This window comes from Vipera ursinii (genome assembly GCF_947247035.1).
Source record: "Vipera ursinii genome assembly, chromosome: 15".
NCBI lineage: Eukaryota > Metazoa > Chordata > Lepidosauria > Squamata > Viperidae > Vipera > Vipera ursinii.
Genome location: NC_139528.1, coordinates 7,948,903 through 7,963,720, shown reverse-complemented (window position 1 = coordinate 7,963,720; position 14,818 = coordinate 7,948,903). Strand labels below are relative to the sequence as shown.

The 14,818-nt window shown below is 43.7% G+C and overlaps 1 protein-coding gene across 2 annotated transcripts in view; it reads left to right on the top strand.

Moving 5' to 3' along the window:
• Nucleotides 1-13,828, top strand: part of F11R (F11 receptor) — a 40,309-nt gene extending 26,481 nt beyond the window's left edge. Inside the window, exons 6-9 of one of the 2 annotated variants that reach the window (XM_083374273.1) lie at nucleotides 4,956-5,058; nucleotides 9,075-9,182; nucleotides 10,183-11,034; nucleotides 13,031-13,828. In XM_083374273.1, coding sequence (XP_083230399.1) covers nucleotides 4,956-5,058; nucleotides 9,075-9,182; nucleotides 10,183-10,196 — 225 coding nt within the window. In that variant the 3' untranslated portion in view covers nucleotides 10,197-11,034; nucleotides 13,031-13,828. Of the gene's footprint in view, nucleotides 1-4,955; nucleotides 5,059-7,318; nucleotides 7,754-9,074; nucleotides 9,183-10,182; nucleotides 11,035-13,030 lie in introns of those variants that run through there. The other variant, XM_083374274.1, reaches the window with a different exon arrangement.
• The last annotated feature ends 990 nt before the right edge of the window (nucleotides 13,829-14,818 follow it).

The window sequence follows — 14,818 nt, the reverse complement described above, 5'->3', positions numbered from 1 at the left end:
CTTACGTTCATGGACAAGGAGAGCTTAGCAACATTAATGTGTGCGGACTCCCAGAATTCCCCAGCCTGCCACGTTGAGGTCCACCCATCTGGAAGCTGAGGAATTCTGGGAGTTGAAGTCCACCCACCTTAAAGTTTCAAGATTGAGAAACACAAGTAGTCAGTGCTACAAGGGGAGAAGGTTTGCAGAGATGGGTTGGTTGTCTTCTTGCAGATGTTTCATTACCTAACGACCATCGTCGGTGCTAAAAGGGAGGGGTTTTGCAGAGGGATGGAGGAGGATGGTGGGGTCCTTGGTGCCCACTGAGCTTGGCTGTGCCAAAGGTGCTTTCCCAAAAGGCAACTGGACTGGGTTGTTTTTTTCTTGAAAATGTTTCACTTCTCATCCAAAGAAGCAGCTTCCGTTCTGAAGAAGTTGCAAGACTGAGAACAGCTCGTTCAGGGTTGTTAGACACAAAAGTAATCACAAACTGAAATCCGCTCTGTTTGAGTTGCAAGTAGAAAAGACGTTTATTAGACTTCACAACAAAGTCTAAAACAGGCGTGTCAAACTGCCGGCCCGCGGGCCGGATGCATCACGACGAAACCGCGTCCTCCCCATTGCCGGCAATGGGGAAAAAGTCACGATACGTCGTGCGACGTCACGTGACGTGGGTTTGACATGCCTGGTCTACAAAGTAATGGTTTGCAAAGCGTGGTGGATTCAGGAAGGCAAATAGTGCAATGTAGCCAAGCACTGAACCACACCCCCAAATTCCGAAATCACATATTATTATACATCCTATCGCGACGCCCCAATTCCCTCCCCCGTGGCCCCATTGGCTTAGGCTTTGGAGGTTACAGTCTATCAGAAGCGCCTAAACAGAATACATTATCTCCGTCCCTGTTTGCTTACATTATACTAATGAGATCCCTCCCCTACTATCCTGTTTACTCAGACCATATATGTACATGCTTATCAATTCTAGAGGAGAGATGTCTCCCATCTTCTACACCTGCCAGGGGTACCAGGCACCAGAAGGTACTTAAAAGCAATTCCTAGATGGTGACTCACACTTGGCCCCTATTGTAACTCCTGCTCTCCCCCTCCCTCCACTTGTATTTTTCCCCATATACTCAAAGCATCTACTCAGACAATTGATTATAAAATGATAATTCTAAAATATAAAATAGGATGGCATGATAATACTAAAAGCATACAAATATTTATTTTTAAATTTCCTTGCTACTTCCAGTTATTTCCCACAAGGTTTAGGGCAGGGGTCAGCAACCTGAAACAGTGAAAGAGCCACTCGGAACCGGTTCCCTCACAAAAGGATAAACTGGGAGCCGCAAAAAATGTGTGCGCATGCGCGTACATGCGCACATGTGCAGAACAGGGTTTGACTGAAGAGTGGAGCCAAGGCGAGATATGCACCTACCCTGCATATTTGAATTGATTGGTTGAACATTTTTAGTCCCACTTTTTTTTTTTTGGACTGCACATGGCAGAGGACCGGGAGCCGCAGGAGACAGCTGAAAGAGCCGCATGCGGCTCCGGAGCCACGGGTTGCAGACCTGTGGTTTAGGGGTTATCCTAAAGTAAAAAAAACAGAACTACCCAACCTATAGTGACGGAGTGCCAAAACAGAGCCTACACGGGTAGTCCTTGAGTTACGAGTGGAATGGAGCCTAACCCATTCCTCTCATAACTCCAAAACTCCTGGGAGTGAATCTCGTACCTCGAATGAGACGACTCCCCTTTGCTCATTAAAACGCACGCGGTTTGCAAAGTGCACGTGAGGTGTATCAGGGTGGGGAAGGCCGTGGGTGATGGAACAGGACCCCAAGGCCTCCCCAGCCCACTAAGGTACCTCATGCTTCCCCCTCCCTTCTTGCTGCACTGGACTCTCTCACCTGGAAAAGATCTGCCTCCTCTCTGCTGCGCTTCCTGGTTTTGAGGGACAGGAGAGTCGATGCAAGCCCCCGGGTGCCGTAACACCGCGCGAGTTCAGGCACCGATCCTCTTTTGCTAAGAATGGGTGCCTGAATTCTCACGCTGTTTGCAGTGCCTGCCTCCTGCTTCCCCCCAACTCTGCAGCCATGTGGCCACCACACCTGGAATAGAGATTAGGGGGGGGCTTCTGCATGTCTCCAGAGGTTGGATCCAGCCCTCAGAGGGGTCCTCCAAGCCATTTATTTATTTATTTATTTATTTATTTATTGATTGATTGATTGATTGATTGATTGATTGAATTTATATACCGCCCTATTCCCGAAGGACTCAGGGCGGTTCACAGGGCAATTAAAACAGTACAAAAGAATAAAATAGAATTAAATTAGTAAAGCCCATAATTCCTAATAACAATAAAATTAAAATTTTAAAATTAATTTAATATAATTTAATTAAATACTTTAAAATTTAAAATCCCTCAGTCCAGGCCAGACAGTTCGAACAACCAGGTTTTTAAGTCCCGGCGAAAAGAGCGAAGGTCGGGGCCAGTCCGAAGCTCCATCGGCAGTTCGTTCCAAAGGGCGGGCGCACCCACTGAGAAGGCCCTCCCCCTGGGAATCACCCGCCGGCAATCTCTAACCGGCGGAACCCTGAGGAGGCCCTCCCTGTGGGAGCGCACAGGACGATGGGAAGCTGATGCTGGTAGCAGGTGCTCCCTTAGATAGTCCGGACCCAAGCCATTTAGGGCTTTATAGGTCATCACCAGCACCTTGAATCTCACCCGGAGGGCAACCGGGAGCCAATGCAGCTCGCGGAGAAGAGGTGTTACATGAGAGTATCGGGACACTCCCATTACTACTCGCGCAGCTGCATTCTGCACCAGTTGAAGCCTCCGAGTGGTCCTCAAGGGCAGCCCCATGTAGAGAGCATTGCAGTAGTCTAACCGGGAGGTCACGAGCGCATGAGTGACTGTGCGTAGGGCATCTCAGTCCAGATAGGGCCGTAACTGGTGCACCAGGCGAACCTGGGCAAAAGCCCTCCTGGTCACGGCTCCTATATGATCTTCAAAACTGAACCGTGAATCCAGGAGGACGCCCAAGTTACAAGCCCAGAACAGAGATTGCAGGGAGGGCGGAGGACTTCTGCATGTCTCCGGAGGTTGGATCCAGCCCTCGGAGGGGTCCTCCAAGCCTTTTGTGCCCAGAACAGAGATTGCGGGGGGGGGGGACTTTTGCATGTCTCCGGAGGTTGGATCCAGCCCTTGGAGGACTGCTCCAAGCTGCTGCCGCCCAGAACAGAGCTTCCAAGGCCTGGATCCAACCGCCGGAGGCATGTAGAAGCCCCCCCCCCATTTCCATTCTGGGTGCAAATGGCTTGGAGTGCCCCTCCAACTTCCGGGAGCTCTTTTCCAGGAGGCAGCAACTTGGAGCAGTCCTCCAAGGGCTGGATCCAACCTCCAGAGGCATGCAGAAGCCTCTCCCGACCTCCGTTCCGGATGGCTTGGAGGAGGCCTCCAAGGCTCCGGGGACAACGGGGTCATTTTCTCCCCCAGTGCGGCGAGCTCTGGCGAGGTAGATGTGGGTGCGAGGGGCCTGGCCTTCTCCCTCAGTTGAAGGCTTCCGGTCTGCCCTCAGGCAGAAAGGAGTTGTGGGGCAGGAGCAGGAGACAGGCACCTTTCGCATGGAGAAGGGAAGTTTCTGGGGTCTGTGATTTGGCGCAACACTTACGCGAGATCACGGACTCCAGAAACTTCCATTCTCGGCGCGAAAAGCATTTCCAAGTCGGCTCTCCTCTCGCTCAAAGGCAGAGAGGATTTTTGCAAGATAAGTGGGTTCAGCGCGGCAGGAAGGGAGGGGGAAGCAGTTGTGAGGAGTGTGTGGCGGGGGAAATAGGGTGAACGTTGCAGTTGCCTCCCACTCAAGTCACTCTCGTAAGGGCGAACGACTGCTGTGGTGCTGCAATAGTTGTAATTTTGGGACTTGCTCGTAAACACCAGGGGGCGCTGATCACGTAATTTCGAATGGGCGTTAAGTTGGACACTCGTAACTCGGGGATTACCTGTGATGGAGAGTTTGCCGATTTCCTGGCTGCAACAAATGAAGTAAAAAAAAAATTATATTTGCAACTGAGATGCGTTTGTAATCATCCTGTAAGATTTCAGATTTTACATTCTGTGTTTTGTATTTTACTCCTGCATTGCTGAAGTTTGATGTGATTGTGCCATACGACAAATCAATAAATATCCAAGGGGGACGGGTTTTTTCCCCTTGTGCCCTCACTCTGCTGAACACCTAATCATCAAAGTATTCTCTTAGGTCCAAGGACATTTACCCAAGTGGTAGGGCTGTAGTATTATTGTCCTTCCCATCTTCTTTACTTCCCCCTCTTATTGGTATCATTATGAAGATGATGATGATGATGATTAATCTGTTGCTTTGCATGTACACTGAGAGCTTCTGCGCCAGAGAAAATTTCCTTGTGTGTCCAATCACACTTGGTCAATAAAGTGTTCTATTCTATTCAATTCGATTTGATTTAATTTAATTCTTAATTTCATTATTCTATTCCATTCCATTCTATTCTGTTTTTTCTATTCTATTCTTCTATTCTACAGTCTATTCTATTCTACTCCTTATTTCTATTCTATTCCTTATTTCTATTCTATTCTGATTTCTATTCTATTCTAATTTCTATTCTATTCTACATTCTATTCTATTCTATTCTTCATTCCATTATTCTATTCTATTCTATTCTATTCTATTCTATTCTATTCTATTCTATTCTATTCTATTCTATTCTATTCTATTCTATTCTATTCTATTCTATTCTATTCTGATGGTCTTAACCCGAGGACTGCTTGTATTCGAGCAGTGCCATTGTGGTTTTTCTTCCACACACCCTTTGCAGAATAGGAATGTTTGCAGAATAGGAATCCCAGAGAGATTTTGGATGACTACTGGCTCAACCTGTTGAGACTGATGTGTTCTTGGTCGAGAATTGAGGTCCTTTTCTCTTTCCTCCAGGCGTTTGAGCCCGCCACGGCCCTGGACGCAGGCGACTATTCCTGTGAAGCCGAGAACAAGGTGGGCCCGCCCCAGAGATCGGAGGTGATTCACATGGAAACCAGTAAGTACGCTGCTTGGCATCTGTCCTGTGGGCACCAGCTCTTTGGGGTGGCATGCTCTGCCATCTCTTTGACCCTTGGTGTCCAATTGTGTTTTGCAATGCAATGCAAAGGGGTTGGTGGAAATTCCTAATTTTACAGAGTAGTAATATGGTCCAAAGTGAACCAGTTGAATTTGAATTCCATTGTTGTTGTGCAACAGATGTGAAATTCCAACAGAACAAATGCGTAACGTGTGGTGTTTGTGAACTTTAGCAGCTTTTAAATGTCAGAACTCCAACTCCCAGAATTCCCCAATCAGCAGAGCTGGCTAGGGAATTCTAGGAGTTGGGCATCCAGACATCTTAAACTTGCTAAGGGTGAGAAACATTGCGTGAATGCTGCTAACATCGGATGTTCTTGCTTGACGACATAGGGAGATGTAGCCTTCCTTTAGCTCATATATTATTTTTAGAGCTAGAATTAGTGGACGCTGGCAGGAGTAGGGAGAATGTATCTCAAGACTGTTTCTAATAGGAGAAGATAAGAATTTGGCCTGTTGTTAAAAAGGCAGTGAAACTTGCATGTTAAACTAATTGGAGGATGTGATTTATGACGTGCAATTAAGGGAGGGAATTGTGTTTGATAGCATGTGTTCAGGGGAGGAGAATTCAGTTCTTGGCTTCTAATATGTATGTATATAAATCAAATAAATAAATAAATAAATATAAATATAATAAAAGATTCTTTAAGGTAAACAATGCCTTGAAGTTCTTTGAAGCTCTGCATTTAAAGCAGAGGTTCCCAACATGTTGGGTGCCAGGGACCGGTTCTGCGGAAAAAGGTTATTTTGCGGATCGGAGAGTGCATGGTTTTGTGTGCTGCCTCCATCCCACAGATGTGCGGACCGGTTGCGGGCATGCCGTGGTCCAGTACTGGTCCACGGACCGGGGGTTGGGGACCCCTGCTTTAAAGTATCTCTGAATAAACAGGTTTTATTTATTTTATTTTTAAATTCCATTTATATCCCGCCCTTCTCCGAAGACTCAGGGCGGCTTACAAGCTTAGCAATAGCCTTCATTCTATGTATATGCCTGCTTATTAGGGCTTTTGCCCCCCCCCCAAGTGGCATTATTACAAAGTCAGCTTAATTGCCCCCAACAATCTGGGTCCTCATTTTACCTACCTCAGAAGGATGGAAGGCTGAGTCAACCTTGAGCCTGGTGGGACTCAAACCTGCACTAATTGCAGGCAGCTGGTGTTACTTAAGGAGGCATTAGCCCACTGCGCCACCAAGGCTCCTTATTAGTTGATAGATTTTTATTGATATATACTGGTAGTCCTCAGCTTAACAGCAGTTCATGTAATGACTGCTCGAAGTTACAGCGGCACTGAAAAAAAAGTGACCTCTGACCATTTTTCACCCTTACGGCTGTTGCAGCATCCCTAGAGTCACATGATCAAAATTCAAGCCAGACTCTTCTCCAAAATGGCTGCTGAAAAGGCGAGAGGCTTTTTTCCTCTTACGATCTCTTTCTCTTGCTGCCAGACTTGGTTCTTTTGCAGTTTTGCCCCCCTGGATTTGAATGAATGGGGGGGGCAGTTAGGAGTGACCCAGGACAACTTTTGGATGGTTGCAGACCCACCTGGGAGGGGGAATTTTGAAGATTGCAGCTCCCGAGGGGAGCAGCTGGAAAATCAAAGGGTGTTTACATCTTTTCCTACCGGCGGAACATTTTTTGTAAGCATGCCTGCGTGTTTTTTTTAAGTTCACTTTTTGTTTTTGTTTTTATCTTTAAAGGTTAATTGGCTGGCTGAAAGCTGATTTATTTCAACCCCTGATGGATTCTTTCTGTTTTCTGTTTTTGCTTTTTTTGCTTTTTTTTTTTATTTTATTTGACTGCTCTTATGGAAGCACATAGGGACACAGTGGCTCAGTGGGTTAGGACGCTGAGCTTGTCGATCAGAAGGTCAGCAGTTTGGCGGGTCGAATCCCGAGTGCCGCGTAGCAGAGTGAGTGCCTGTTACTCGTCCCAGCTTCTGCCAACCTAGCAGTTCGAAAGCACGTAAAAATGCAAGTAGAAAAATAGGGACCGCTACGGTGGGAAGGTAACAGCGTTCCGTGCGCCTTTGGCGTCTAGTCATGCCAGCCACATGACCACGGAGACGTCCTCGGACAAGCGCTGGCTCTTCGGCTTTGAAACAGAGATGAGCCCCTAGAGTTGGAAACGACTAGCACGCACGTGCGGGGGAACCTTTACCTTTACTTTACCTTTATGGAAGCAAAGCACATGCCTCTGGATTTGTATTTGATTAACCTGCAAAAGCTTTTTGGATCAAAATAGTCAGAAAATATCTTCTTTTTTTCTTTGCTTGCTCCCTGATTTGAGCAACCACATATTGGATTACATGGAAAGAAGTAGGAGCCTGACTTCATGCGGGAAAGCAAAGCCTGGCTAGCTACATGCAATCTTTAGCCGAATTTTTTTCTAAAAGATTTGATGAACTAATAAAGGCCGTGGAAAACATTGTGAAGAATCAGACACTAAATACTTTAAACCCACAAGAAGAGCTTGTTCTCAGAGTAGCAGATTCATTGGGAAGAAACATAGTCATAAAGCAACATTGTGGAAAATATTGAGAAGAAATGTGATTTCCCAGCTGTAAATTGGCCGGAAAGAAATATAGACTCAGAAATATTAGCATCGACTCAATAAACGCCTTGCCCCATTTATCACTTTTTTTTGCCACAGGGGTTAAGTGAAACACTACAGTTGTTTACTTAGTAAACAAAGGTTGTTATGTGAATCTGGCTTCCCCATTTGATTTTGCTTGTCAGAAGATCACAAAAGGGGATCACGTGATCCCGGGACACTTCAACCATCATAAATATGAGTCCAGTTGCTAAGCATCTGAATTTTATTGAAATTTTACTTTATTCGAAGGAGGTAAAAATACTAAATGCCACAATATTTACCAAAGGGCAAAAGAATTAAAAAAACAACAACAAAGATATGAAAAAAGTGTCTAAAAAAGAAAAGAAAAAGAAAAAAGACTAACAGATATGCAGCTAACATCCTCCATAGTTTAATGCTGATTAATATAGCACAGCAATGTTAGTTTCCCACTCCTTGAGAAATAGGCCCAAAGAATTTAAAACTATTAAACTACTAAACCTATTTGCAAATTGTTAGCCTGTCATCTATAAACTATATTAATAACAAAATAGTTAATAGGAAAAACAACAATAATAAACATATTATTTATTTATTTATTTTATTGGATTTATATACCGCCCTTTCCCGAAGTAATAAAAATTGTGAACAATAATAAGAGAAAGACAAGATTCCAAAACCCTGTTAAAACACATTTAAGAAAATTTACCACGGTTTCAATCCCAAATCATGCCTCCTTAAGTAACACCAGCTGCCTGCAATTAGTGCAGGTTCGAGTCCCACCAGGCTCAAGGTTGACTCAGCCTTCCATCCTTCCGAGGTAGGTAAAATGAGGACCCAGATTGTTGGGGGCAATAAGCTGACTTTGTAAAAATGCCGCTTGGGGGGGCCGAAAGCCCTAATAAGCAGGCATATACATAGAATGAAGGCTATTGCTAAGCACATTGGTTTGTGCTTCTTAGATTGTAAGCCGCCCTGAGTCTTCGGAGAAGGGCGGGATATAAATGGGATTTTAAAAAAAAAAACTTCACTGAACAACTGTCTTGCTTAGGGACAGAAATTGTGAACTCAATTGTGGTGGTAAGTCAAGGACCACCTGTGTTTCTTTTCTTTAAGTCTACTTCTGCTTTAAGTGGGATTCTATCTGGAATGCTCAAAGATAAACGCACAAAAGGGAGTGGGACATAAAAAGGATGCTCCTAAGGGTTAATTTTATTCAAGTTGATTGGCCATAGTTGGGCCAAGACTGGATGAACACTGATCAACAGCCTTGCTGGCGGTTTTCTGCTTTGTAAGTTCTGGCGGTCTTGAGAGTTGCGCCTTCGATCTTTCTAACGGTTGATCCATTTTTATTGCTCTTGCAGGTGAACTGAACGTGGGTGGGATCGTGGCGGCCGTGGTGGTTCTCCTCATCATTCTGGGACTGGTCATTTTTGGGATTTGGTTTGCTTACCATCGAGGCTATTTCAGCAGTAAGTGGCCAACGGCATCTTTCTTGTTTTCACAAAACAAGCAGGAAAAATGTAATTTTTTGTTGTGTTTTGTGGTCCTGTTTCTTTAACCCCAGCCCTCTGAGGCTGAGCGGGTGTCAGAGGAGAAAGAAGACCGGAAAGCAGATTTGCTAAGATTTGGGAACTTGACGGAGTTTAGTAGCCATCAAGATCATCTTAGCAAGCCTGCAGATAGCTCACAAAACCCGATATTGAGTCGTGCTGGTCGTCCTCGGCGTACGACCACATCTGGGAGCAGAATTTCCACTGCTAAGCAGGGCGGTTGTTAAGTAAGTGGCACCCAATTTTAGGACCTCTTTTGCCACGGTTGTTGAGTGTATCGCTGCAGTTGTTAAGTGCATCACACCGTCATTAAGCGAATCTGGCTTCCCTCATTCACTTTGCTTATCAGCAGAGAAAGTTGCTTAGCAACTGTGGCCAGAAAGGTCATAAAACGGGGCAAAATTCACCTAACAACCGTCTCACTTAGCAAAGGAAGTAGTCCTCAACTTATGACTTCATGGTCGTAAGTTGAGGACTACCTGTACTCCTTTGAAGCTATTCAGGCTGGGGAGTTCTGGGAGCTGAAGTCTACTCTTCATAAACATATCAAATTTGCTGGAAAATGTGGGGTCCCTGGAGGGCTGATCCAGTTTGAGAGAAAGCGAACAGAACTGAATTTTGGTGCTTGGATTCATGGACTTTGATCCTTTCTAACCCTGCAAGAGAGACGTGATCACCTCCTCTCTTAGCTTACGCAAGGGTCCCCAACCCCTGGTCCATGGACCAGTACCGGAATGCGGTGTGCCAGCAACCAGCCCACACAAACAAGCAAAGCCCCATCCGTGGGATGCAGGCAGTACACAAAACCACACACCCTCCGGTCCACGGAAAAACCTCTCTCCATGACGCCGGTCCCTGGTGCCCGAAAGGTCGGGGACCTCTGGGCTAACAGATTATTTGTCTTTTTCTTCTTTTTCAGAAAGAACAACGTGAGTAGCCATTTCTTCCTTCTTTGCCGCGTAACCGCCGGTCGTCCTGCTGTCCACTGGTGAAAAGTGGGAGACACAAATTCATAAGAAGAGCAAAGTACAGGGTAGTCCTCAAGTCACGACTGTTTGCTTAGTGACTGTTTGAAGCTGTGCCTGGTTCTCGCACTTAACAAGCGTCGTAGCCTCCCCACGGGCACTTGATCAACATTTGGGGGACTAGATTTATGACGGTCCTGTGATCACCATTTGCGACCTTCCCAGCCAGCTTGTGACCAGTGAAGTCAACGGAGAAGCGGGCACGGAAGGTCGCGCATTGGAGTACCTGATGTCTCGCTTAACGAGTCTCCTGCTTAGGGACCAATTTTCCAGGCCTTATTGTAGTTGTAACTCTAGGACTACCTGTAAGTGAAAAGTCGGGAAACAAAAATAATCAAAATCAATGTTCAAACAATAAGTCAGTGTTCCCCAGCTTTAAGCCCCCTGGGAATTATGGATGTAAATTCCCAGAATCCTCCAATCCTCCATTTCCAGCATGTCATTGAACTCCCAAGTTGGAGAAGACATTTGGGAGTTGATGTCCACCACCACCGCCTTAAAGCATGCTGGCCAGGGAATTCTGGGAGTTGCAGAACACCTATTTTAAAGCATGCTGGCTGGGGAACTGTGGGAGTTGAAGTCCACCCGTCTTAAAGCATACTGGCTGGGGAATTCTGGGGGTTGAAGTCCACTTGTCTTAAAGTTGCCAAGGTTGAGAAACTCGCTCCTAATCTTCCCCTTCTCTGACCTTTTCCAGCAGTGGCAGTAAGAAGGTCATTTACAGCCAGCCTTCCAATCGAAGCGATGTAAGTAGAAGCAAAAACTCACCAGGTCCCCTCTCCAGGAATCTGGGTCACCAAAGTCTGATTTTGGACTTCTGGTTTTAATGGGATGGTGATTTAACGGGTGGTGGAGAAAGCCTTTTGCAGCCTCAGAGGGCTTATAATAATATTTGGCTTTGCATTCCCAGTTTTTAGACAAATGAGAGTCAAACTCAGGGGGTTGGACTAGCTGACCTCCAAGGTCCCTTCCATCATCATCATCATCATCATCATCATTATTATTATTATTATTATTATTATCATCATCATCATCATCATATTTATTTATTTATTTATTTATTTATTTATTTATTTATTTATTTATTTATTTAAATTCCATTTATATCCCGCCCTTCTCCGAAGACTCAGGGCGGCTTACAAGCTTAGTTTTAGAACTTAGATAATTTGTGTTTTTAAAGTGTCTGTCGATATCTGAATTGGAGCCAGAAATTCTACTTAAGGCAGAATTTTAGAGAAATACTATTCTGGACAATGGAAATTCATGTGGTCCTCGATTTAACGACCACAAATTGGGATCAGGATTTCAGTCACCAAGTGATGCACGGTGGGCGGCCTATGAATTTAATAAATAAATAAACGTGATCCTGAAGCCAGCCATCTCATGACCATTTGCAATCATTTTGTCCTGCACTCATTAGGCAAATCACGTGGTTGTTAGTTGAATCATGTGGTCATTAAATGAATCCAGCTTCTTGAATTTAACTTTGTCTGTCAGAAGCCAGCTGGGAAGATGACAAGCCGTGATCACATGGCGCTGCCAGCTGCTTACCAAATGCCCAAATCATGATTTTATAATGTAGTGTGACAGTCGTAACTTCTAGAACAGGACATGAGTCATTTTTTTGACACCATCATAATTTTGAACTGCTGCTAAATGAATAGTCGTAAGCCGAGGACTGCCTGTAATGCTTTAGGCCTTGAACAAAATCATATAAAAGGTAGGCTTTGAACATCTGGGGAGAACCAAGCTATTTATTTTTAGAATTAAATATGACTCAGGCTGTGCAGTTGTGATCGTGGTAATTTGGTCATCTTTGAGAGATGCTATTTGGAGCGTAGACAAACATCTGAGATATATTTGTTTTCTTAGTATAAATTTTTATTTGTTTATAATATAGTCTACAAAGAAAATACAAAAATAAATATCACTGAGGCTGTGCAGTTGTGATCGTGGTAATTTGGTCATCTTTGACAGATGCCATTTGGAGCGTAGACAAACATCTGAGATATATTTGTTTTCTTAGTATAAATTTTTATTAGTTTATAATATAGCATACAAAGAAAAAAGAAAAATAAATAGTAGGGAAATTAGGAAAGAGAAAAGTAGGGAAAATCAAGGGGGGAAAGGAAAAATAAGGCATTGACTTCCAGTTAACTCCCTTTGGTGCAGTAGAATAAAACATTAACATCAAACCTCAAGTTTTCACTTTTGCATAATAGTATAAACTAGTCATTTCAATAACAACAGATCTCTCTCTAATCAGTAAAGCCCCAAATCAAAGTTTCATTTTTTTCCACTTCAAGCACGAAGTCCAGAAGCAGTTTCCACGTAGAAATAAAAGTATTTGTGTGTTTTTTCTTTAATCAAAATGGTCAATTTAGCCATCTCTGCCAACTCCATCAGCTTCTGGGAATCAAAACATCCTCCCATTTTTGTGCGTAAAGCAGTCTTGCTGCCGTCAACATATATAATATCAAATTTCCAATTTTTTTCCAGGTCTTTGTCCATTAACCTCAAGAGAAAAGTCTCTAGTTTTCTTTCTATGTTCACTTTAAGAATTTTCTGTATTGAGATCTGACTATATAAGATCTCCAATATTTCTTTGCTTTATCACATGTCCACCATAAATGATTTTAAAAAGTCCCTTCTTTGCTTTTACATTTACAACATTCATTTTCTATCTTTATTATTCTCTGGTATATCAAAGCATATTTTTTTCTCCTCTTGATTTTTTTTCAGGGTGACTTTAAACAGACATCTTCCTTCTTGGTCTGATCGTGGCTTACAGGATTCGTGTTTTAAAGTCTTCCCCGCTCAGGATTGCTGTAAATGTTCCAGATGGATCTTTGTAATTAAGTGTGATTTTTTTTTAATGGTTGTTTTTTTTTAAAAAAAATATAAATATATATATGTACAAAAAAATAGTTTGCCTTTACATATTTTTTTAAACAGGAGCTATTTAAAAATGCTGTGCTTCCAGCCTTCTTTCAAGTTATTCATTGTTTAGGAACTTGACCACTGTGTTCTTGTAAAAAAAACAACACCCAACTGAATTCCATAGTGTGCCTAATTATTATTTTTTAGCTAATATGTCACTCAAATTAAGTTTGAGTTAGTTATGAATTTAAGGCCAGAGATTAGGAAGTTGATCCAGTTGCATTTCTGTCCTCCAAAAACAATCATTTGCAACCTTGGCAACTTTAAGATGTGCAAGGCTGGCTGGGGAATTCTGGGGGTTGAAGTCCACACATCTTAAAGTTGCCAAGGTTGTAAAACACGGAATCTAGAATCCTTCACATGAGGCCGAATTTGAACAAGAAATCAAGTCCTGCATTTTGCATTTAATTGGGTAGCAAATAAAATAGCCACAATGCACTCCATCAAGGAAGCGTGCTGAAGGAGAGAGTTAGATGTGCTAAAGTTACTCAGCAAGGCCTTTACCTTACTAACATTTGACTTTATTAATGTTACGATATCCTTACACAGGTGTTTTTTTTAAAATGTTGGACACTGAACTGGAAATAAAACTTTTGATTCAATGAATTCGCTGTGTCAGAATTTATCTTAACCTTAGCTGTGTGCAAAGTACAGGTAATTCTCAAGTTGCAACAATTCCTTTAGTGACCATTGTTGAAAAAAGGTGACTTAGGACCATTTTTCACACTTCTGTTGCAGCACCCCCGTGGTCACGTGATTTACGTTCGGATGCTTGACCGCTGACTCACATTTATGACGGTACCAGTTTCCAGGGGTCACGTGATCCCCTTTTGCAACCATCTGGCAAGCAAAGTCAATGGAGAAACCAGATTCAATCAATTAATCGGAATGGAGCTGGAAGGGACCTCGGAGGTCTTCTAGTCTAACCCCCTGGACAAGTGGGAGACCTAGACTATTCCAGACAAGTGGCTGTCCAATCTTTTAAGAAGGCTCCAGTGATGGAGCGCCCACAACGTCTGGAGGCAACTTCCCTTCCACTGGTTCTGGTTCTGGTTAATTGTTCTCCGTTAGGAAACTTCTCCTTAGTTCTAGTCCCAAAAGGCAACGGGACTTTGTTTCCTGAAGGAATTTCTTGAAGGAGAAGTGAAATGTTCTCGTCAAGGAAAGCCAAAGAAAGTCCAGTTGGCTCCTGAAAAAGCAGCTTTGGGACAATCATGATCTGAATGACAGAACCTCCATGGATCCTTATCTCTAGGTTTATTTTATTTTTATTTTATTTTAATTCCATTTATATCCCGCCCTTCTCCGAAGACTCAGGGCGGCTTACAAGCTTAGCAGTAGCCTTCATTCTATGTATACGCCTGCTTATTAGGGCTTTCACACACACACCCCAAGCGGCATTATTACAAAGTCAGCTTAATTGCCCCCAACAATCTGGGTCCTCATTTTACCTACCTCGGAAGGATGGAAGGCTGAGTCAACCTTGAGCCTGGCGGGACTCGAACCTGCACTAATTGCAGGCAGCTGGTGTTACTTAAGGAGGCATCCGCCCACTGCTCCACCAAGGCTCTTGGTGGAGGTTGATTCTCA